At 44.6% G+C, this 25,501-nt stretch overlaps 2 protein-coding genes across 2 annotated transcripts in view; one reads left to right on the top strand and one right to left on the bottom strand.

Annotated features, from left to right (window-relative positions):
- Nucleotides 1-13,300: 13,300 nt before the first annotated feature.
- Nucleotides 13,301-15,143, bottom strand: LOC115114951 (trophoblast glycoprotein-like). Its single transcript, XM_029643406.2, has one exon. It carries the CDS (start codon nucleotides 14,812-14,814, stop codon nucleotides 13,744-13,746), a length of 1,071 nt encoding a protein of 356 aa, XP_029499266.1. The 5' UTR covers nucleotides 14,815-15,143; the 3' UTR covers nucleotides 13,301-13,743.
- Nucleotides 15,144-22,520: 7,377 nt separating this feature from the next.
- The window catches only part of LOC135573738 (uncharacterized), a 5,124-nt gene continuing 2,143 nt past the window's right edge, over nucleotides 22,521-25,501 (top strand). Inside the window, exons 1-4 of the mRNA XM_065023423.1 lie at nucleotides 22,521-22,576; nucleotides 22,778-22,990; nucleotides 23,235-23,447; nucleotides 23,594-23,884. Of these exons, the coding sequence (XP_064879495.1) occupies nucleotides 22,521-22,576; nucleotides 22,778-22,990; nucleotides 23,235-23,447; nucleotides 23,594-23,884 (773 nt within the window). The remainder of the gene's footprint in view (nucleotides 22,577-22,777; nucleotides 22,991-23,234; nucleotides 23,448-23,593; nucleotides 23,885-25,501) is intronic.

The raw sequence follows: 25,501 nt of genomic DNA, 5'->3' as shown, positions 1-25,501 counted from the left end.
TATGTAGATATTCCATTGGAACACAGGAGTGATGGTTGCTGATAATGGGCCTCTGTACACCTACCATTGGAACACAGGAGTGATGGTTGCTGATAATGGGCCTCTGTACTCCTATGTAGATATTCCATTGGAACACAGGAGTGATGGTTGCTGATAATGGGCCTCTGTACTCCTATGTAGATATTCCATTGGAACACAGGAGTGATGGTTGCTGATAATGGGCCTCTGTACACCTATGTAGATATTCCAGTGGAACACAGGAGTGATGGTTGCTGATAATGGGCCTCTGTACTCCTATGTAGATATTCCATTGGAACACAGGAGTGATGGTTGCTGATAATAAACCTCTGTACACCTAATGTAGATATTCCAGTGGAACACAGGAGTGATGGTTGCTGATAATGGGCCTCTGTACTCCTATGTAGATATTCCATTGGAACACAGGAGTGATGGTTGCTGATAATGGGCCTCTGTACACCTATGTAGATATTCCATTGGAACACAGGAGTGATGGTTGCTGATAATGGGCCTCTGTACACCTATGTAGATATTCCATTGGAACACAGGAGTGATGGTTGCTGATAATGGGCCTCTGTACACCTATGTAGATATTCCATTGGAACACAGGAGTGATGGTTGCTGATAATGGGCCTCTGTACACCTATGTAGATATTCCAGTGGAACACAGGAGTGATGGTTGCTGATAATGGGCCTCTGTACTCCTATGTAGATATTCCATTGGAACACAGGAGTGATGGTTGCTGATAATGGGTCTCTGTACTCCTATGTAGATATTCCATTGGAACACAGGAGTGATGGTTGCTGATAATGGGCCTCTGTACACCTATGTAGATATTCCAGTGGAACACAGGAGTGATGGTTGCTGATAATGGGCCTCTGTACTCCTATGTAGATATTCCATTGGAACACAGGAGTGATGGTTGCTGATAATGGGCCTCTGTACTCCTATGTAGATATTCCATTGGAACACAGGAGTGATGGTTGCTGATAATGGGCCTCTGTACGCCTCTGTAGATATTCCACTGGAACACAGGAGTGATGGTTGCTGATAATGGGTCTCTGTACTCCTATGTAGATATTCCAGTGGAACACAGGAGTGATGGTTGCTGATAATGGGCCTCTGTACGCCTATGTAGATATTCCAGTGGAACACAGGAGTGATGGTTGCTGATAATGGGCCTCTGTACACCTATGTAGATATTCCATTGGAACACAGGAGTGATGGTTGCTGATAATGGGCCTCTGTACACCTATGTAGATATTCCAGTGGAACACAGGAGTGATGGTTGCTGATAATGGGCCTCTGTACTCCTATGTAGATATTCCATTGGAACACAGGAGTGATGGTTGCTGATAATGGGCCTCTGTACACCTATGTAGATATTCCAGTGGAACACAGGAGTGATGGTTGCTGATAATGGGCCTCTGTACTCCTATGTAGATATTCCATTGGAACACAGGAGTGATGGTTGCTGATAATGGGCCTCTGTACACTATGTAGATATTCCAGTGGAACACAGGAGTGATGGTTGCTGATAATGGGCCTCTGTACTCTATGTAGATATTCCATTGGAACACAGGAGTGATGGTTGCTGATAATGGGCCTCTGTACACCTATGTAGATATTCCATTGGAACACAGGAGTGATGGTTGCTGATAATGGGCCTCTGTACACCTATGTAGATATTCCATTGATGATTTGCTGACACATATGGAGGATTGATGGTTGCTGATAATGGGCCTCTGTACACCTATGAGATATTCTGATCATGTGGAACTCTACAGGAGTGATGGTTCTTTGATGATAAACACTCTGATGATGGGTAAAACTCTGATACTCCTATGTAGATATTCTATTGGAACACAGGAGTGATGGTTGCTGATGATGGGTACTCTGTGATGAGTACTCTATGATAGATATTCCATTGGAACACAGGAGTGATGGTTGCTGATGATGGGCCTCTGTGATGCACTCTATGTAGATATTCCATGATGGAACACAGATGAGTATTCTATGATTACTATGATAATGATGCGTATTCTATGATGAGTACTCTATGATATGATGAGTATTCTATGATGCGTACTCTATGATGCATGGTACTCTATGATGCGTACTCTATGATGCGTACTCTATGATGCGTATTCTATGATGCGTATTCTATGATGATATTCCATGATGCAACTCTAGGATGTGATGGTATTCTGATGCGTACTCTATGATGCATGGCGTACTCTATGATGAGTACTCTATGAGATATTCCATGATGAACACTCTATGATGCAGATGAGTGATGGTATTCTATGATGATAATGGGTACCTCTACTCTATGATGCGTACTCTATGATGATATTCTATGATGGAACTATGATGAGTACTCTATGATGCAGATGAGTGAGTATTCTATGATGATATGATGAGTATTCTATGATGCGTATTCTATGATGTCTATGATGCGTATTCTATGATAGATATTCCATGATGGAACACAGGAGTATTCTATGATGGTTGCTGATAATGGGCCTCTGTACGCCTATGATAGATATTCCAGTGGAACACAGGAGTGATGGTTGCTGATAATGGGCCTCTGTACACCTATGTAGATATTCCATGATGGAACACAGATGCGTACTCTATGATGGTATTCTATGATGATATTCTATGATGCGTACTCTATGATGCGTACTCTATGATATTCTATGATGGTATTCTATGATGCGTACTGATAATGATATTCTATGATGCGTACCTATGATAGATATTCCATGATGGAACACAGATGAGTGATGGTTGCTGATACTCTATGGGCCTCTGATACTCTATGATGCGTACTGATAGATATTCCATTGGAACACAGGAGTGATGGTTGCTGATAATGATGGCCTCTGTACTACCTCTATGATAGATATTCCATGATGGTACTCTATGATGCGTACATGATGACTCTATGATGGTATTCTATGATGCGTACTCTATGATGAGTACTGATGCGTACTCTATGGGCCTCTGATACTCTATGATGCGTACTCTATGATAGATTCTATTCCATTGGAACACAGGAGTATTCTATGATGGTTGCTGATACTCTATGGGTACCTCTGATGCGTACTCCTATGTAGATATTCCATGATGGAACACAGGAGTGATGGTTGCTGATAATGATGGCCTCTGATACTCTATGATGCGTACTCTATGATAGATTCTATGATCCTATGATGCTACTCTATGATGAACATGATGAGTATTCAGATGAGTACTCTATGATGCGTACTCTATGATGAGTATTCTATGATGCGTATTCTATGATGCGTACTCTATGATGAGTACTCTATGATGCGTATTCTATGATGCGTATGATGCGTATTCTGATACACTATGATGCGTACTCTATGATGTAGATATTCCATTATTCTATGACACTCTATGATGCGTACTCTATGATGCGTACTCTATGATGCGTACTCTATGATGCGTACTCTATGATGAGTATTCTATGATGCACTCTATGATGAGTACTCTATGATGCATACTCTATGATGCGTACTCTATGCACTCTATGATGAGTATTCTATGATGAGTATTCTATGATGCGTACTCTATGATGAGTATTCTATGATAGTATTCTAATGAGTCATGATTACAACTATTATGCGTATTCTATGATGCGTATTCTATGATGCGTACTCTATGATGAGTACTCTATGATCGTATTCTATGATGCGTATTCTATGATGCGTATTCTATGATGGACTCTATGATGCGTATATGATATTCTATTTACTCTATGATGAGTACTCTATGATGCGTAAATGCAACACAAAATGACGTACTCTATGATGACATGATTACTCTATGATGATATTCTATGATGCGTACTCTAAACTCTTTGAACGATGTACTCTGTGATGTTCTATGATGAATGATGAGTAATGATGCACTCTGATGAATGACCTCTATGATGAGTATCTATGATCGTACTCTATGATGCGTACTCTATGATGAGTACTCTATGATGCGTACTCTATGATGCGTACTCTATGATGAGTATTCTATGATGAGTACTCTATGATGAGTACTCTATGATGCGTACTCTATGATGAGTATTCTATGATGAGTATTCTATGATGCGTACTCTATGATGAGTACTCTATGATGCGTACTCTATGATGCGTACTCTATGATGAGTATTCTATGATGCGTACTCTATGATGAGTACTCTATGATGCGTACTCTATGATGAGTATTCTATGATGAGTATTCTATGATGAGTACTCTATGATGCGTACTCTATGATGAGTACTCTATGATGAGTATTCTATGATGCGTACTCTATGATGCGTACTCTATGATGCGTACTCTATGATGCGTACTCTATGATGCGTACTCTATGATGAGTATTCTATGATGCGTACTCTATGATGAGTACTCTATGATGCATACTCTATGATGCGTACTCTATGATGAGTATTCTATGATGCGTATTCTATGATGAGTACTCTATGATGCATACTCTATGATGCGTACTCTATGATGAGTATTCTATGATGAGTATTCTATGATGCGTACTCTATGATGAGTATTCTATGATGCGTATTCTATGATGCGTACTCTATGATGCGTATTCTATGATGAGTATTCTATGATGAGTATTCTATGATGCGTACTCTATGATGAGTATTCTATGATGCGTATTCTATGATGAGTATTCTATGATGCGTATTCTATGATGAGTATTCTATGATGCGTATTCTATGATGAGTATTCTATGATGCGTATTCTATGATGAGTATTCTATGATGCGTACTCTATGATGCGTATTCTATGATGAGTACTCTATGATGAGTATTCTATGATGCGTACTCTATGATGCGTACTCTATGATGAGTATTCTATGATGAGTACTCTATGATGAGTATTCTATGATGCGTACTCTATGATGCGTACTCTATGATGAGTATTCTATGATGCGTACTCTATGATGAGTATTCTATGATGCATACTCTATGATGAGTATTCTATGATGCGTATTCTATGATGCGTACTCTATGATGAGTATTCTATGATGAGTATTCTATGATGCGTACTCTATGATGCGTACTCTATGATGCGTATTCTATGATGCGTATTCTATGATGCGTACTCTATGATGAGTACTCTATGATGCGTATTCTATGATGCGTATTCTATGATGCGTATTCTATGATGCGTACTCTATGATGCGTACTCTATGATGCGTATTCTATGATGCGTACTCTATGATACTCTATGATGCGTATGATGCGTATTCTATGATGCGTACTCTATGATGCGTATCTATGATGCGTACTCTATGATGCGTATTCTATGATGCGTACTCTATGATGAGTATTATGATGCATACTCTATGATGCGTACTCTATGATGAGTACTCTATGATGCGTATTCTATGATGAGTACTCTATGATGAGTACTCTATGATGCGTACTCTATGATGAGTATTCTATGATGCGTACTCTATGATGAGTATTCTATGATGCGTACTCTATGATGAGTACTCTATGATGCGTACTCTATGATGCGTACTCTATGATGCGTATTCTATGATGCGTACTATGATGCTACTCTATGATGAGTATTCTATGATGCGTACTCTATGATGCGTACTCTATGATGAGTACTCTATGATGCGTACTCTATGATGCGTACTCTATGATGAGTATTCTATGATGCGTACTCTATGATGAGTACTCTATGATGCGTACTCTATGATGAGTATTCTATGATGAGTATTCTATGATGCGTATTCTATGATGAGTACTCTATGATGAGTACTCTATGATGCGTACTCTATGATGCGTACTCTATGATGAGTATTCTATGATGCGTACTCTATGATGAGTATTCTATGATGCGTACTCTGATGAGTACTCTATGATGAGTATTCTATGATGAGTATTCTATGATGAGTATTCTATGATGCGTACTCTATGATGAGTACTCTATGATGAGTATTCTATGATGCGTATTCTATGATGAGTATTCTATGATGCGTATTCTATGATGAGTATTCTATGATGAGTATTCTATGATGCGTACTCTATGATGCGTATTCTATGATGCGTATTCTATGATGCGTATTCTATGATGCGTACTCTATGATGCGTATTCTATGATGCGTATTCTATGATGCGTACTCTATGATGCGTACTCTATGATGCGTATTCTATGATGCGTATTCTATGATGCGTACTCTATGATGCGTACTCTATGATGCGTACTCTATGATGAGTATTCTATGATGCGTACTCTATGATGCGTACTCTATGATGAGTACTCTATGATGCGTACTCTATGATGAGTATTCTATGATGAGTATTCTATGATGCGTACTCTATGATGAGTACTCTATGATGCATACTCTATGATGCGTACTCTATGATGCATACTCTATGATGAGTATTCTATGATGCGTATTCTATGATGCGTACTCTATGATGAGTACTCTATGATGAGTATTCTATGATGAGTATTCTATGATGCGTACTCTATGATGCGTACTCTATGATGCGTATTCTATGATGCGTATTCTATGATGCGTACTCTATGATGAGTACTCTATGATGCGTATTCTATGATGCGTATTCTATGATGCGTACTCTATGATGCGTACTCTATGATGCGTATTCTATGATGCGTACTCTATGATGCGTACTCTATGATGCGTACTCTATGATGCGTACTCTATGATGCGTACTCTATGATGCGTACTCTATGATGCGTACTCTATGATGCGTACTCTATGATGAGTATTCTATGATGCGTACTCTATGATGAGTACTCTATGATGCATACTCTATGATGCGTACTCTATGATGAGTACTCTATGATGCGTATTCTATGATGAGTACTCTATGATGAGTACTCTATGATGCGTACTCTATGATGAGTATTCTATGATGCGTACTCTATGATGAGTATTCTATGATGCGTACTCTATGATGAGTACTCTATGATGCGTACTCTATGATGCGTACTCTATGATGAGTATTCTATGATGCGTACTCTATGATGCGTACTCTATGATGAGTACTCTATGATGCGTACTCTATGATGAGTACTCTATGATGCGTACTCTATGATGAGTATTCTATGATGAGTATTCTATGATGCGTACTCTATGATGCGTACTCTATGATGAGTACTCTATGATGCGTACTCTATGATGCGTACTCTATGATGAGTATTCTATGATGCGTACTCTATGATGAGTACTCTATGATGCGTACTCTATGATGAGTATTCTATGATGAGTATTCTATGATGAGTACTCTATGATGCGTACTCTATGATGCGTACTCTATGATGAGTATTCTATGATGAGTATTCTATGATGAGTACTCTATGATGCGTACTCTATGATGCGTACTCTATGATGCGTACTCTATGATGCGTACTCTATGATATACGCATCATAGAGTAATATTCAGACTGAGTGTAAATCTCCAGTCTGTTAATTCATTAACGAGGGTCAGACCTTGCTAAGCGCCTGCAGATCAGAGCCAGGTGCAACACTCAGAGATCGTCTCAGTTTCCTAATAGAATGGAATTACCTGATTAATTGATTAGTGGAGTTCATGTAATATGGCTTGAGAGAAACAGACAGACAGACAGACAGTGAGTGAGTGAGTGAGTGAGTGAGTGAGTGAGTGAGTGAGTGAGTGAGTGAGTGAGTGAGTGAGTGAGTGAGTGAGTGAGAGAGAGAGAGACAGACAGACAGACAGACAGACAGACAGACAGACAGACAGACAGACAGACAGACAGACAGAGACAGCCAGAGAGAGAGAGAGAGTGAGCGAGACAGACAGAAAGAGAGAGTGAGAGACAGACAGAGAGAGACGGACGGACGGACGGAACATGAACGTTGTGGTAATTGTCTCCTATTTGCCACTTTGGCAAGTTACATTTCTCTCCACATTTAGCTGCGAAGTTACTGTGACACTTTCAAACACAGTATATAGCTGTAGAGAAGAAGAAAGAGAAGGAAGGAGGAAGAGAAAGAATAACGAGGAGGAAGGAGAAGGAAGGACGAAGATAAAGATGAAGAAAGAGGAGGAAGGAGGAAGGAAGGTGGAAGAGAAAGAAGAAGAAAGAGGAGGAAGGAGAAAGAAGGACGAAGATAAAGATGAAGAAAGAGGAGGAAGGAGGAAGGAAGGTGGAAGAGAAAGAAGAAGAAAGAGGAGGAAGGAGAAAGAAGGAGGAAGAGAAAGAAGAAGAAAGAGGAGGAAGGAGGAAGAGAAAGAAGAAGAAAGAGGAGGAAGGAGGAAGGAGGAAGAGAAAGAAGAACGAGGAGGAAGGAGAAGGAAGGACGAAGATAAAGATGAAGAAAGAGGAGGAAGGAGGAAGGAAGGTGGAAGAGAAAGAAGAAGAAAGAGGAGGAAGGAGAAAGAAGGAGGAAGAGAAAGAAGAAGAAAGAGGAGGAAGGAGGAAGGAGGAAGAGAAAGAAGAAGAAAGAGGAGGAAGGAGGAAGGAGGAAGAGAAAGAAGAAGAAAGAGGAGGAAGGAGAATGAAGGAGGGAGAGAAAGAAGAAGAAAGAGGAGGAAGGAGGAAGAGAAAGAAGAAGAAAGAGGAGGAAGGAGAATGAAGGAGGGAGAGAAAGAAGAAGAAAGAGGAGTAAGGAGGAAGAGAAAGAAGAAGAAAGAGGAGGAAGGAGAATGAAGGAGGAAGAGAAAGAAGAAGAAAGAGGAGGAAGGAGGAAGAGAAAGAAAAAGAAAGAGGAGGAAGGAGAATGAAGGAGGAAGAGAAAGAAGAAGAAAGAGGAGGAAGGAGGAAGAGAAAGAAGAAGAAAGAGGAGGAAGGAGAATGAAGGAGGAAGAGAAAGAAGAAGAAAGAGGAGGAAGGAGAATGAAGGAGGAAGAGAAAGAAGAGGAAGAAAGAGGAGGAAGGAGAATGAAGAAGAAAGAGGAGGAAGAGAAGAGAAGAAGAAGAAAGAGGAGGAAGGAGAATGAAGGAGGAAGAGAAAGAAGAAGAAAGAGGAGGAAGGAGAATGAAGGAGGAAGAGAAAGAAGAAGAAAGAGGAGGAAGGAGAATGAAGGAGGGAGAGAAAGAAGAAGAAAGAGGAGGAAGGAGGAAGAGAAAGAAGAAGAAAGAGGAGGAAGGAGAATGAAGGAGGGAGAGAAAGAAGAAGAAAGAGGAGGAAGGAGGAAGAGAAAGAAGAAGAAAGAGGAGGAAGGAGGAAAAGAAAGAAGAAGAAAGAGGAGGAAGGAGAAGGAAGGATGAAGAGAAAGAAGAAGAAAGAGGAGGAAGGAGGAAAGAAAGAAGAAGAAAGAGGAGGAAGGAGAAGGAAAAGCGCATCACCAGGTGAAAGGGAATATGTTTGATGAGAGAGAGAGAATCAAACGCATAAGTGAAACAAGATAGTTTCATGTTGTCGTGTGCAATTGGGTATTGCACTGAGCCTAGTGCTGTATGGTCGCTGTCCACGGTGCTGATCTCTGCCTAGTCGACCGCTGGTGCTGAAACTGACAGCTATGTGTGTGTGTGAAAGAGAGAATTATCTGAGGTCAAACTGATGTTACCCAGTCACAGTGACCCTCCTTATCACTTAGACCCCCCACACACACCCCCCACACACACACCCCCATCCCCGGGAGACCGGTCTTACTGAATCTCGTTTGACCTTGTCGTTTAAAAAAAAAAAAGCAAACAGCTGCGGTCATCTATCTGCAGAGGCTGCTCATTAACTGCGGCGCGCGGCGAGCCGATGCGTTTATTAGTCTATCATCATGCTCTTAGTCACGGCTCTGATGAGATTAAACCACAGGGGGTTGGTGGCACCTTAATCAGGGAGGACGGGGCTCGTGGTAATGACTGGAGTGGAATGGTATCAAATACATTAAACACAGGGGGTTGGTGGCACCTTAATCAGGGAGGACAGGGCTCGTGGTAACGGATGGAGTGGAATCAGTGGAACGGTATCAAGTGCGTGGTTTCCATGGTTTCCATGGTTTCCAGGTGTCTGATGCCAGTCCATTTGCTCCGATTCCAGACATTATCATGAGCCGTCCTCCCCTCGGCAGCCTCCTGCCGGATTAAACTATATTTTTCGTTCTGCCATAATCACATCATCATTTATCTCTCCCGTCCCGTCCGCCCGCCGACGTACTGGAGCACACTTAGGTCGTACTGGAGCACACTTAGGTCGTACTGGAGCACACTTAGGTCATACTGGAGCACACTTAGGTCGTGCTGAAACGCCCTCCTACGCCGCGACCGACAGCCCTGTACTTAAGCTCGGTTGGTCATGTGACAGAGATGTTTCTCCACCAAAAAGTGATTCAGCGTTTCTCCCATCTTTTTCAAATTGTCCCTCATAACGACCGTAGTAGAATGGGTTCCATAGATTATTCATCATCACTTTCCTTTACTCGTTTATTATGGGGGAATAGGCCTCCTATTTAGTTATTCTCTTTAGGAACTGCAGAGTAGCCCTGGTCCTATAGGCTCTACCTCCTGACATCTCCTGGTGAGTTATGTCGCTGAGGGATCTGTCTCTGTCGCATTTAACACGTGGCTCACTGTTCAACAGAAAGAGACATCACAGACCTCTACTGTTCTACTAGTGGCCTCACTGTTCAACAGAAAGAGACATCACAGACCTCTACTGTTCTACTAGTGGCTCACTGTTCAACAGAAAGAGACATCACAGACCTCTACTGTTCTACTCGTGGCTCACTGTTCAACAGAAAGAGACATCACAGACCTCTACTGTTCTACTAGTGGCTCACTGTTCAACAGAAAGAGACATCACAGACCTCTACTGTTCTACTCGTGGCTCACTGTTCAACAGAAAGAGACATCACAGACCTCTACTGTTCTACTAGTGGCCTCACTGTTCAACAGAAAGAGGCATCACAGACCTCTACTGTTCTACTAGTGGCCTCACTGTTCAACAGAAAGAGACATCACAGACCTCTACTGTTCTACTAGTGGCTCACTGTTCAACAGAAAGAGACATCACAGACCTCTACTGTTCTACTAGTGGCCTCACTGTTCAACAGAAAGAGACATCACAGACCTCTACTGTTCTACTAGTGGCTCACTGTTCAACAGAAAGAGACATCACAGACCTCTACTGTTCTACTAGTGGCTCACTGTTCAACAGAAAGAGACATCACAGACCTCTACTGTTCTACTCGTGGCTCACTGTTCAACAGAAAGAGGCATCACAGACCTCTACTGTTCTACTCGTGGCTCACTGTTCAACAGAAAGAGACATCACAGACCTCTACTGTTCTACTAGTGGCTCACTGTTCAACAGAAAGAGACATCACAGACCTCTACTGTTCTACTAGTGGCCTCACTGTTCAACAGAAAGAGACATCACAGACCTCTACTGTTCTACTAGTGGCCTCACTGTTCAACAGAAAGAGACATCACAGACCTCTACTGTTCTACTAGTGGCTCACTGTTCAACAGAAAGAGACATCACAGACCTCTACTGTTCTACTAGTGGCCTCACTGTTCAACAGAAAGAGACATCACAGACCTCTACTGTTCTACTAGTGGCTCACTGTTCAACACTGTTCAACCTCCCAGTCTGGATTGGTCAACCTCCCAGTCTGGATTGGTCAACCTCCCAGTCTGGATTGGTCCATCTCCCAGTCTGGATTGGCCACTTCCCAGTCTGGATTGGTCAACCTCCCAGTCTGGATTGGTCCACCTCCCAGTCTGGATTGGTCATCCTCCCAGTCTGGATTGGTCAACCTCCCAGTCTGGATTGGTCCACCTCCCAGTCTGGATTGGTCCACCTCCCAGTCTGGATTGGTCAACCTCCCAGTCTGGATTGGTCCACCTCCCAGTCTGGATTGGTCCACCTCCCAGTCTGGATTGGTCAACCTCCCAGTCTGGATTGGTCAACCTCCCAGTCTGGATTGGTCAACCTCCCAGTCTGGATTGGTCAACCTCCCAGTCTGGATTGGTCAACCTCCCAGTCTGGATTGGTTAACCTCCCAGTCTGGATTGGTCAACCTCCCAGTCTGGATTGGTCAACCTCCCAGTCTGGATTGGTCAACCTCCCAGTCTGGATTGGTCCACCTCCCAGTCTGGATTGGTCAACCTCCCAGTCTGGATTGGTCAACCTCCGAGTCTGGATTGGTCCACCTCCCAGTCTGGATTGGTCAACCTCCCAGTCTGGATTGGTCAACCTCCCAGTCTGGATTGGTCCACCTCCCAGTCTGGATTGGTCAACCTCCCAGTCTGGATTGGTCAACCTCCCAGTCTGGATTGGTCAACCTCCCAGTCTGGATTGGTCCACCTCCCAGTCTGGATTGGTCAACCTCCCAGTCTGGATTGGCCACCTCCCAGTCTGGATTGGTCCACCTCCCAGTCTGGATTGGGCATCTCCCAGTCTGGATTGGCCACCTCCCAGTCTGGATTGGTCCACCTCCCAGTCTGGATTGGTCAACCTCCCAGTCTGGATTGGTCAACCTCCCAGTCTGGATTGGTCAACCTCCCAGTCTGGATTGGCCAACCTCCCAGTCTGGATTGGTCAACCTCCCAGTCTGGATTGGTCAACCTCCCAGTCTGGATTGGTCCACCTCCCAGTCTGGATTGGTCAACCTCCCAGTCTGGATTGGTCAACCTCCCAGTCTGGATTGGTCAACCTCCCAGTCTGGCTGGCATCGTACTTACACATCCTTTAATCCATTTATTTTTCACTCTCCCTTTTTCTCACTCACTCACTCACTCACTCACTCAAGCGCGCACACACACACACACACACACACACACACACACACACACACACACACACACACACACACACACACACACACACACACACACACACACACACACACACACACACACACACACACACACACACACACACACACACACACACACACAGTGTCTCTCATTAGTTGTTGATGAAGAAAAATTATCTGGGACAGAAGTCATAGAGCCACATTCTCTCTTCATCAACCAGCTCTCACAGTCTCTCGTCAGAATCAGACGTTCATCCATGTTTCTCAAACGTCTCATTTCGAAGTTGTTGAAGGTTGTTGAAGGTTAAGGTTAGGTATTAACTCTGAATGGTTCAATGGAGGTTTTAAGGTTTAGGATAGGCTTAAATCAACAACAAACAAAAACAACTTTGTATCAGTGTATTCAAACATGCATCCTTTGGCACAAGAGGTTTCCACGTCATCTCCCGACATCCCCAGACATGAATGGACGTTGAATATTGACTTGCATCGCGGGTGACCTGGCTGCTCAACATACATGAATAAATCCCATTAATAATTCTCAATTGTTTTATTAAATAGATACATTTTCTACTGTCATTACAGTTTATACATGTACTTACATACTGATACAGTCGTTTAGAATAATCTGTAGGAGGAACTCAAACTATTTATTCTGTTGTCGAAACCAGTCACAACTAAACCGTCCTACTGTACATCTATATTACATTGTATATTTACAGAAATGTATAATTCCACAGGTATTTACAATAAAGGTCCATATTGATCACTGCTTTTGAACGCACATTGTATTTTGTCCCTCTTGGTTAATGAAGTCTGTTGCTTTCCAAATCATTGGCTACATATTAGAAACAACTACAGTTGATATCAGTTGAGAACAAAACGGATACTAATTGCTCTTCCGTTCATGAAACAGTTTACTCTGTACATAAAACAACGATTGATAATGGCATAGATTGAGGGAGTGAACGTTAAACATTACACGGCGACGTTAGCCAACCGGGGATCGGAGTCCTGCTCGTACCGGTAATGGTACACTTCCATCTGGTCGCGGCACGCATCACGGATGTTGTTGAGCCACCGTTTGATGCCTCTCCGGTTTAGATAGAGCACCATGAGGAATACAATACCGATCAGCGCCATGACTATCCCTAGGAACACGTAGGACACCGCCTCCAAGTTCTCATTGAGACAATCCACGTCCTCACCGCGTAACCGCTCCAGTGGAATCCCCTTTTTGACATCAGGCTCAGCGCACAGGAGGCGCGCGGCGTCCACACATTGGGAAGAGTTCTTTAACCAGAGGTAGAAGGACTCGAGTTCACAGTTACACCTGAAAGGATTTAGAGACAGATAAATTCGCACTCTCTTGTGACGGTACAAACTAGATATGTTCTCTCTACCGATGTTCTCGATGGAATTGTTGGTGAGAACTAAAGTGTGGAGGTTGAACGCGTCCAACCGTGAGATGGGTATGGTTTTCAATCGGTTTCCTGACAGCTCCAGCCGGTGGAGGTTGCGTAACGTGTCGGTGGCCTGCAGCGCGTTGGAGAGCTGCGCCACGGCTGGAGCAAGGAGCGAGTCGTTCAGGTAAAGAGAACGGAGCTCCCGCAGTCCGTGAAACGCCCGGTCCGAAATATACACCAACGGGTTGTGGCTCAAATCCAGTAAATTCAACCTGGGTAGTCCCGTGAAAGCGTCAGCCTCGATCACCATGATCCCGTTATGTGACAGTGAGAGGGTCGTTAGTTCGAGTTCCGTCCCGTTATTCGTGGAGAACGCTCCTCCCGGTAACGTTGAGATGTTGTTCCCCCTGAGTATTAACGTGGTCGCCCAGGCAGGTATGTCACCCGGTAACTCAGTGTGTTCGGCATCCCGGCAGGTCACCGTCCCGGAGTCTCTGACACAGATACAGGATAACGGACACTCTTTCTCTGCTTTGACAGAAGAAAACAACAAACACACGAACACGGCCTCGGCTAATAAACAAAAACACCGGCCTTTCAGAAAAGAAAGAACACCTCGTAAAACGTCACCAAAATAATACATTTTTACAATAGTTCAGTTAGACGTCTTGCACAACGTCGTTTCGAAGTGGGAGACAGGACACACTTCCCCTCTCTCTGAGGCCACAGGTCAAGTAGTTTCGTCGGTCAATTTGCTTGAGAAGAAAAAAAACTCTCAATAGTATTTATTCTTCTTCATTCTCGCATTCCTTCTCTCTCTCGTCCCCCCAAAATGTGTCCGGTCTCTCTGTCCCTCCGGAGTTGACGCGCAGTGAAGTGACAGTATGAGTACAGTAGAATGTTGGCAGAGCTGCGACGTGAGATTGTGGAAGAGGAAGAGGCTGCGGGTTTAGGGTGTGTGGACAGCAGATTATTCTCTCTCTCATCTCTCCACCCCCATCTCTCTCTCTGAGGTGTTTTTAACGTCTCGTTTAGTGAGTGAGTGAGTGAGTGAGTGAGTGAGGGAGTGAGTGAGTCAGACTGAGGAGAGATCCCTGTAGCACTCTCACACACTCTCACAGCACCAGCATGTGAAAGAGGACACGATCCACAGAACTGACTGAATGACAGGCAGACAGACAGACTTTCCTGTTCTCCTCTCTCTTCCACCTCAACTGGTGATGGAGAGAACACCTCTAAAGCCACTTCAGCTGAGCTGATGGAACAAAGTGTGTGAGAGAGAAAGAGTGGAGTCTTGTTTTCAGGTTACCAGAATAGAAGTGGAGACTTGACAGTTGACACTGGTCCTGGCTAGACACCCTAATTAAATCCAACCATTAGAGTGCTACCAACTTCAACCTACACCCCTAGCTTACTAGCCTATTACTATTAGCTTACTAGCCTATTAACATTAACCTACAAGCCTGTTACCATTAGCTAACTAGCCTATTACCATTAGCTTACTAGCCTATTAACATTAACCTACGACCCTGTTACCATTAGCTTACTAGCCTATTAACATTAACCTACTAGCCTTTTACCATTAGCTAACTAGCCTATTACCATTAGCTTACTAGCCGATTACCATTAGCTTACTAGCCTAATTCCATTAACCTACCTGCATATTACCATTAACCTACCTGCATATTACCATTAACCTACCTGCAGATTACCATTAGCTTACTAGCCTATTACCATTAACTTACTAGCCTATTACCATTAGCTTGCTAGCCTATTACCATTAGCTTACTAGCCTATTACCATTAGCTTACTAGACTATTAACATTAACCTACGAGCCTGTTACCATTAGCTAACTAGCCTATTACCATTAGCTTACTAGCCTATTAACATCAACCTACGAGCCTGTTACCATTAGCTAACTAGCCTATTACCATTAGCTTACTAGCCGATTACCATTAGCTTACTAGCCTAATTCCATTAACCTACCTGCATATTACCACTAGCTTACTAGCCTATTACAATTAGCTTACTAGCCTATTACAATTAGCTTACTAGCCTGTTACCATTAGCTTACTAGCCTATTACCATTAGCTTACTAGCCTATTACCATTAGCTTACTAACATATTACCATTAACCTACTTGCCTGTTACCATTAACTTACTAGCCTGTTACCATTGATTAACCTACTAGCATATTACCATTAACCTACTAGCCTATTACGACAGATGCTAGTCTACTGTCTTTCTCTCAAATGCCAGTCAGTTGCTGCTACAGTGTAGGCCTAGTAGTTATACCACTGCTTTGCAGAGCCCTCAGTTGTTCAAAAGTGATTAGCTGTTATATGACTGTGTCACAATGTCCCAGCTGTCATAGCCTACTGCTTGGTATAAAGGGATGTGTTGGCCTTGAATACTGGATAATGTGGTAATTTTTCTTTTTGGCCATAAGGCGTAGGATGCTGGGCCTGAAAGGATGATCTATAACAGGCCTTAACGGATGATCTATAACAGGCCTGAATGGATGATCTATAACAGGCCTTAATTAATGGATGATCTGTAACAGGCCTTAATTAATGGATGATCTATAACAGTCCTGAATGGATGATCTATAACAGGCCTTAATTAATGGATGATCTATAACAGGTCTTAATTAATGGATGATCTATAACAGGCCTTAACGGATGATCTATAACAGGCCTTAATTAATGGATGATCTATAACAGGCCTTAATTAATGGATGATCTATAACAGGCCTTAATTAATGGATGATCTGTAACAGGCCTTAATTAATGGATGATCTATAACAGTCCTGAATGGATGATCTATAACAGGCCTGAATGGATGATCTATAACAGGTCTTAATTAATGGATGATCTGTAACAGGCCTGAATGGATGATCTATAACAGGCCTGAATGGATGATCTATAACAAGCCTTAATTAATGGATGATCTGTAACAGGCCTGAATGGATGATCTATAACAGGCCTTAATTAATGGATGATCTGTAACAGGTCTTAATTAATGGATGATCTGTAACAGGCCTGAATGGATGATCTATAACAGGCCTGAATGGATGATCTATAACAGGCCTTAATTAATGGATGATCTATAACAGGCCTTAATTAATGGATGATCTATAACAGTCCTGAATGGATGATCTATAACAGGTCTTAATTAATGGATGATCTGTAACAGGCCTGCATGGATGATCCCTCAGGCCTTAATGGATGATCTATAACAGGCCTTAATGGATGATCTATAACAGGCCTTAATTAATGGATTATCTATAACAGGCCTTAATGGATTATCTATAACAGGCCTTAATTAATGGATGATCTATAACAGGCCTTAATGGATGATCTATAACAGGCCTTAATGGATGATCTATAACAGGCCTTAATGGATGATCTATAACGGGCCTTAATTAATGGATGATATTTAACAGGCCTTAATTAATGGATGATCTATAACAGGCCTTAATTAATGGATGATCTATAACAGGCCTTAACTAATGGATGATCTATAACAGGCCTTAATTAATGGATGATCTATAACAGGCCTTAACTAATGGATGATCTATAACAGGCTTTAATTAATGGATGATCTATAACAGGCCTTAACTAATGGATGATCTATAACAGGCCTTAATGGATGATCTATAACAGGCCTTAATTAATGGATGATCTATAACAGGCCTTAATGGATGATCTATCACAGGCCTTAATTAATGGATGATCTATAACAGGCCTTAATTAATGGATGATCTATAACAGGCCTTAACTAATGGATGATCTATAACAGGCCTTAACTAATGGATGATCTATAATGGGCCTTAACTAATGGATGATCTATAACAGGCCTTAACTAATGGATGATCTATAACAGGCCTTAACTAATGGATGATCTATAATGGGCCTTAACTAATGGATGATCTATAACAGGCCTTAACTAATGGATGATCTATAACAGGCCTTAATTAATGGATGATCTATAACAGGCCTTAATGGATGATCTATAACAGGCCTTAACTAATGGATGATCTATAACAGGCCTTAACTAATGGATGATCTATAACAGGCCTTAACTAATGGATGATCTATAACAGGCCTTAATTAATGGATGATCTATAACAGGCCTTAACTAATGGATGATCTATAACAGGCCTTAACTAATGGATGATCTATAACAGGCCTTAACTAATGGATGATCTATAACAGGCCTTAATTAATGGATGATCTATAACAGGCCTTAACTAATGGATGATCTATAACAGGCCTTAATTAATGGATGATCTATAACAGGCCTTAATGGATGATCTATAACAGGCCTTAACTAATGGATGATCTATAACAGGCCTGAATGGATGATCTATAACAGGCCTTAATGGATGATCTATAACAGGCCTTAACTAATGGATGATCTATAACAGGCCTTAATGGATGATCTATAACAGGCCTTAACTAATGGATGATCTATAACAGGCCTTAACTAATGGATGATCTATAACAGGCCTGAATGGATGATCTATAACAGGCCTTAACTAATGGATGATCTATAACAGGCCTTAATTAATGGATGATCTATAACAGGCCTTAATGGATGATCTATAACAGGCCTTAATGGATGATCCATAACAGGCCTTAATGGATGATCTATAACAGGCCTTAATGGATGATCTATAACAGGCCTTAACTAATGGATGATCTATAACAGGTCTTAATTAATGGATGATCTGTAACAGGCCTTAATGGATGATCTATAACGGGGGTATATCAACGATGTTCCCCTTCTCTTATTGTATGAGTGTTGATCTAAGATCAGTTTAGCCTTTAAGATCCTATTAAATAAGATACACGTATTGATGTTTGATGTACACTACCAGTCAAACGTTTTGGACATGCCTACCAATTCAAGGGATTTTCTATATTTTTTAAAAACTATTTTCTACATTGTAGAATAATAGTGAGGTCATCGAAACTATGAAATAACACATATGGATTCATGTAGTAACCAAAAAAAGTGTTAAATATACTTCAAAGTAGCTACACTTTTGCCTTGATGACAGCTTTGCACACTCAGAGTTCCCTCTATCCATCTTAATCTTTTATTTTTATTGGCCAGTCTGTGATATTACTTTTTCTTTGCAACTCTGCCTAGAAGGTCAGCATCCCGGAGTCGCCTCTTCACTGTTAACTTTGAGACTGGTGTTTTGTAGGTACTATTTCATGAAGATGAAGTTGAGTTGAGGACTTGTGAGGCGTCTGTTTCTCAAACTAGACACTCTAATGTACTTGTCCTCTTGCTCAGTTGTGCACCGGGGCCTCCCACTCCTCTTTCTATTCTATTCCCACTCTTTCTTTTCAGTATTTCTGATCAATTTGATGTTATTTTAATCTAAATCTAACTTGCCACCAACAACTATCATTACCAGGATCCAGGCTCTCTAGACTGGAAGCTCTAGACTGGAAGCTCTAGACTGGAAGCTCTAGACTGGAAGATCTAGACTGGAAGCTCTAGACTGGAAGCTCTAGACTGGAAGATCTAGACTGGAAGCTCTAGACTGAAAGCTCTAGACTGGAAGCTCTAGACTGGAAGCTCTAGACTGGAAGCTCTAGACTGAAAGCTCTAGACTGGAAGCTCTAGACTGGAAGCTCTAGACTGGAAGCTCTAGACTGAAAGCTCTAGACTGGAAGCTCTAGACTGGAAGCTCTAGACTGGAAGATGTAGACTGAAAGCTCTAGACTGGAAGCTCTAGACTGGAAGCTCTAGACTGGAAGCTCTAGAGCCCCCCCAACAGTTAAACAGAGGCCCAGTTAAACAGAGGCCCAGTTATACAGAGGCCCAGTTATACAGAGTCCCAGTTAAACAGAGGCCCAGTTAAACAGAGGCCCAGTTATAGTGGTGAGTTGAGGCAACAGAGGCCCAGATATAGTGGTGAGTTGAGACAACAGAGGCCCAGTTATACAGAGGCCCAGTTAAACAGAGGCCCAGTTATACAGAGGCCCAGTTAAACAGAGTCCCAGTTATACAGAGGCCCAGTTATACAGAGGCCCAGTTAAACAGAGGCCCAGTTATACAGAGGCCCAGTTATACAGAGGCCCATTTAAACAGAGGCCCAGTTAAACAGAGGCCCAGTTAAACAGAGGCCCAGTTATACAGAGGCCCAGATATAGTGGTGAGTTGAGGCAACAGATGCCCAGTTATACAGAGGCCCAGTTAAACAGAGGCCCAGTTAAACAGAGGCCCAGTTAAACAGAGGCCCAGTTATAGTGGTGAGTTGAGGCAACAGAGGCCCAGATATAGTGGTGAGTTGAGACAACAGAGGCCCAGTTATACAGAGGCCCAGTTATACAGAGGCCCAGTTAAACAGAGGCCCAGTTAAACAGAGGCCCAGTTATAGTGGTGAGTTGAGGCAACAGACGCCCAGTTAAACAGAGGCCCAGTTAAACAGAGGCCCAGTTATACAGAGGCCCAGTTATACAGAGCCCCAGTTAAACAGAGGCCCAGTTAAACAGAGGCCCAGTTATAGTGGTGAGTTGAGGCAACAGAGGCCCAGATATAGTGGTGAGTTGAGACAACAGAGGCCCAGTTATACAGAGGCCCAGTTAAACAGAGGCCCAGTTATACAGAGGCCCAGTTAAACAGAGTCCCAGTTATACAGAGGCCCAGTTATACAGAGGCCCAGTTAAACAGAGGCCCAGTTATACAGAGGCCCAGTTATACAGAGGCCCATTTAAACAGAGGCCCAGTTAAACAGAGGCCCAGTTAAACAGAGGCCCAGTTAAACAGAGGCCCAGTTATACAGAGGCCCAGATATAGTGGTGAGTTGAGGCAACAGAGGCCCATTTAAACAGAGGCCCATTTAAACAGAGGCCCAGTTAAACAGAGGCCCAGTTAAACAGAGGCCCAGTTATACAGAGGCCCAGATATAGTGGTGAGTTGAGGCAACAGAGGCCCATTTAAACAGAGGCCCAGGTAAACAGAGGCCCAGTTAAACAGAGGCCCAGTTAAACAGAGGCCCAGATATAGTGGTGAGTTGAGGCAACAGAGGCCCAGTCATACAGAGGCCCAGTTAAACAGAGTCCCAGTTATACAGAGGCCCAGTTATACAGAGGCCCAGTTATACAGAGGCCCAGTTATACAGAGGCCCAGTTAAACAGAGGCCCAGTTATACAGAGGCCCAGTTATACAGAGGCCCATTTAAACAGAGGCCCAGTTAAACAGAGGCCCAGTTAAACAGAGGCCCAGATATAGTGGTGAGTTGAGGCAACAGAGGCCCAGTTATACAGAGGCCCAGTTAAACAGAGGCCCAGTTATACAGAGCCCCAGTTAAACAGAGGCCCAGTTAAACAGAGGCCCAGTTATACAGAGCCCCAGTTAAACAGAGGCCCAGTTAAACAGAGGCCCAGTTAAACAGAGGCCCAGTTATACAGAGGCCCAGTTATACAGAGCCCCAGTTAAACAGAGGCCCAGTTAAACAGAGGCCCAGTTAAACAGAGGCCCAGTTAAACTCCTGCCCCCAGGAGGATAGGAATGGACCTTCCTGTGTGTGTATGTGTTCACACTGTGTTTGTTTGCATGCGTGACCATTAATGAATGAGTTTCTATCCCCACAGCTGCCGAATCGTGTCACTTCTGTCTCTCATACTTGTCTTACAACTCCCCAGTACACAAACACACACACTCTCTCTCTCTCTCTCTCTCTCTCTCTCTCTCTCTCTCTCTCTCTCTCCCCCCTCCCTCTCTCGCTCTCTCTCTCCCCCCCCCCCTCTCTCTCTCTCTCTCTCTCTCTCTCCCCCCTCTCTCCCCTCTCCCTGTCTCTGTGTCTCCCCCGCATCTCTCTGATTCAGAGGGGTTGGGTTAAATGCACAAGACATATTTCGGTTGAATACATTCAGTTGCGCAACTGGGCCTATATATATATAAATAACTTACTATATATATACAGTGGTGGAAAATAAGTGTTTGATCACCTACAAACAAGCAAGATTTCTGGCTCTCACAGACCTGTAACTTCTTCTGTAAGAGGCTCCTCTGTCCTCCACTCGTTACCTGTATTAATGGCACCTCTTTGAACTTGTTATCAGTATAAAAGACACCTGTCCACAACCTCAAACAGTCACACTCCAAACTCCACTATGGCCAAGACCAAAGAGCTGTCAAAGGACACCAGAAACAAAATTGTAGACCTGCACCAGGCTGGGAAGACTGAATCTGCAATAGGTAAGCAGCTTGGTTTGAAGAAATCAACTGTGGGAGCAATTATTAGGAAATGGAAGACATACAAGACCACTGATAATCTCCCTCGATCTGGGGCTCCACGCAAGATCTCACCCCGTGGGGTCAAAATGATCACAAGAAAAATCTGCCTGCTCCTCCTCTCCTCTGAGGACCCCGGGTCTAGGTGCTGCCTGCTCCTCCTCTCCATCCCAGGACCTCGGCTCTAGGTGCTGCCCGCTCCTCCTCTCCCTCCCAGGACCTCGGCTCTAGGTGCTGCCTGCTCCTCCTCTCCCTCCCAGGACCTCGGCTCTAAGTGCTGGCTGCTCCTCCTCTCCGTCCCAGGACCTCGGCTCTAGGTGCTGCCTGCTCCTCCTCTCCATCCCAGGACCTCGGCTCTAGGTGCTGCCCGCTCCTCCTCTCCGTCCCAGGACCCTCTAGGTGCTGCCCGCTCCTCCTCTCCGTCCCAGGACCCTCTAGGTGCTGCCCGCTCCTCCTCTCCGTCCCAGGACCCTCTAGGTGCTGCCCGCTCCTCCTCTCCGTCCCAGGACCCTCTAGGTGCTGCCCACTCCTCCTCTCCGTCCCAGGACCCCGGCTCTAGGTGCTGCCCGCTCCTCCTCTCCGTCCCAGGACCCCGGGTCTAGGTGCTGCCTGCTCCTCCTCTCTGTCCCAGGACCTCGGCTCTAGGTGCTGCCCGCTCCTCCTCTCCCTCCCAGGACCTCGGCTCTAGGTGCTGCCTGCTCCTCCTCTCCCTCCCAGGACCTCGGCTCTAAGTGCTGGCTGCTCCTCCTCTCCGTCCCAGGACCTCGGCTCTAGGTGCTGCCTACTCCTCCTCTCCATCCCAGGACCTCGGCTCTAGGTGCTGCCCGCTCCTCCTCTCCGTCCCAGGACCCTCTAGGTGCTGCCCGCTCCTCCTCTCCGTCCCAGGACCCTCTAGGTGCTGCCCGCTCCTCCTCTCCGTCCCAGGACCCTCTCTGCCCGCTCCTCCTCTCCGTCCCAGGTGCTGCCCAGGACCCTCCTGCCCACTCCTCCTCTCCGTCCCAGGACCCCGGCTCTAGGTGCTGCCCGCTCCTCCTCTCCGTCCCAGGACCCTCTAGGTGCTGGCTCCTCCTCCTCTCCGTCCCAGGACCCTCTAGGTGCTGCCCGCTCCTCCTCTCCGTCCCAGGACCCTCTAGGTGCTGCCCGCTCCTCCTCTCCGTCCCAGGACCTCGGCTCTAGGTGCTGCCCGCTCCTCCTCTCCGTCCCAGGACCCTCTAGGTGTTGCCTACTCCTCCTCTCCGTCCCAGGACCCTCTAGGTGCTGCCCGCTCCTCCTCTCCGTCCCAGGACCCTCTAGGTGCTGCCTACTCCTCCTCTCCGTCCCAGGACCCTCTAGGTGCTGCCTACTCCTCCTCTCCGTCCCAGGACCCTCTAGGTGCTGCCCGCTCCTCCTCTCCGTCCCAGGACCCTCTAGGTGCTGCCCGCTCCTCCTCTCCGTCCCAGGACCTCGGCTCTAGGTGCTGCCCGCTCCTCCTCTCCGTCCCAGGACCTCGGCTCTAGGTGCTGCCCGCTCCTCCTCTCCGTCCCAGGACCCTCTAGGTGGTTTTCAGGGTTTCCCCTCTGCCAGGAGACAGTAGATTTAGTGGCTGCTGGTAATCAGAGCTTGTTGCTGGGACATTGTTACAGTGTGTGTGTCTGTGTGTGTCTCTGTGTGTGTGTGTCTGTGTCTGTGTGTCTGTGTCTGTGTCTGTGTGTGTGTCTGTGTGTGTGTGTGTCTGTGTGTGTCTGTGTGTGTGTGTGTCTGTGTGTGTGTCTGTGTGTCTCTGTGTGTGTCTGTGTGTGTATGTCTGTGTGTGTGTGTGTGTCTCTGTGTGTGTCTGTGTGTGTGTGTGTCTGTGTGTGTCTGTGTGTGTGTGTCTGTGTGTGTGTCTGTGTGTCTCTGTGTGTGTCTGTGTGTGTGTGTCTGTGTGTGTGTCTCTGTGTGTGTCTGTGTGTGTGTGTCTGTGTGTGTGTGTGTGTGTCTGTGTGTCTCTGTGTGTGTCTGTATGTCTGTGTGTGTGTGTGTCTCTGTGTGTGTCTGTGTGTGTGTCTCTGTGTCTGTGTGTGTGTGTCTCTGTGTGTGTGTCTGTGTCTGTGTGTCTGTGTGTGTGTGTGTGTGTGTCTGTGTGTGTGTCTGTGTGTCTCTGTGTGTGTCTGTGTGTGTGTCTCTGTGTGTGTGTCTGTGTCTGTGTGTCTGTGTGTGTGTGTGTGTGTGTGTCTGTGTCTGTGTGTGTGTGTCTCTGTGTGTGTCTGTGTGTGTATGTCTGTGTGTGTGTGTGTCTCTGTGTGTGTCTGTGTGTGTGTCTCTGTGTCTGTGTGTGTGTGTCTCTGTGTGTGTGTGTCTGTGTCTGTGTGTCTGTGTGTGTGTGTGTGTGTGTCTGTGTGTGTGTGTCTCTGTGTGTGTCTGTGTGTGTATGTCTGTGTGTGTGTGTGTCTCTGTGTGTGTCTGTGTGTGTGTCTCTGTGTCTGTGTGTGTGTGTCTCTGTGTGTGTGTCTGTGTCTGTGTGTCTGTGTGTGTGTGTGTGTGTGTGTGTGTGTCTGTGTCTGTGTGTGTGTGTCTCTGTGTGTGTCTGTGTGTGTATGTCTGTGTGTGTGTGTGTCTCTGTGTGTGTCTGTGTGTGTGTCTCTGTGTCTGTGTGTGTGTGTCTGTGTGTGTGTCTGTGTCTGTGTCTCTGTGTCTGTGTGTGTGTCTCTGTGTGTGTGTGTGTGTGTGTGTCTCTGTGTGTGTCTGTGTGTGTGTGTCTGTGTCTCTGTGTGTGTCTGTGTGTGTGTGTTTGTGTGTCTGTGTCTGTGTGTGTGTGTCTCTGTGTGTGTCTGTGTGTGTGTGTCTGTGTGTTAATGGCGCTCCGCTTGACTTGGCTCCGTGCCCAACGGTTGACATTGAACCATGTAATTGAGTTGCCAAGGCTGCCCATCCTCATCACCTAGCTGGTGTGTATATATGTGATCAGCTGCCCATAACCCTAGCAGTACAAGGCTCTCATTTGTCATTTCCCTCATTACTGACAGAACGCATGTGTGTGTGTGTGTGTGTGTGTGTGTGTGTGTGTGTGTGTGTGTGTGTGTGTGTGTGTGTGTGTCCATTTTGAGAACCT

This window comes from Oncorhynchus nerka, linkage group LG10, assembly GCF_034236695.1.
Source record: "Oncorhynchus nerka isolate Pitt River linkage group LG10, Oner_Uvic_2.0, whole genome shotgun sequence".
Classification (NCBI taxonomy): domain Eukaryota; kingdom Metazoa; phylum Chordata; class Actinopteri; order Salmoniformes; family Salmonidae; genus Oncorhynchus; species Oncorhynchus nerka.
The sequence above is the reverse complement of the archived record's forward strand: the minus strand, read 5'-3'. Positions and strand labels throughout refer to the sequence as shown.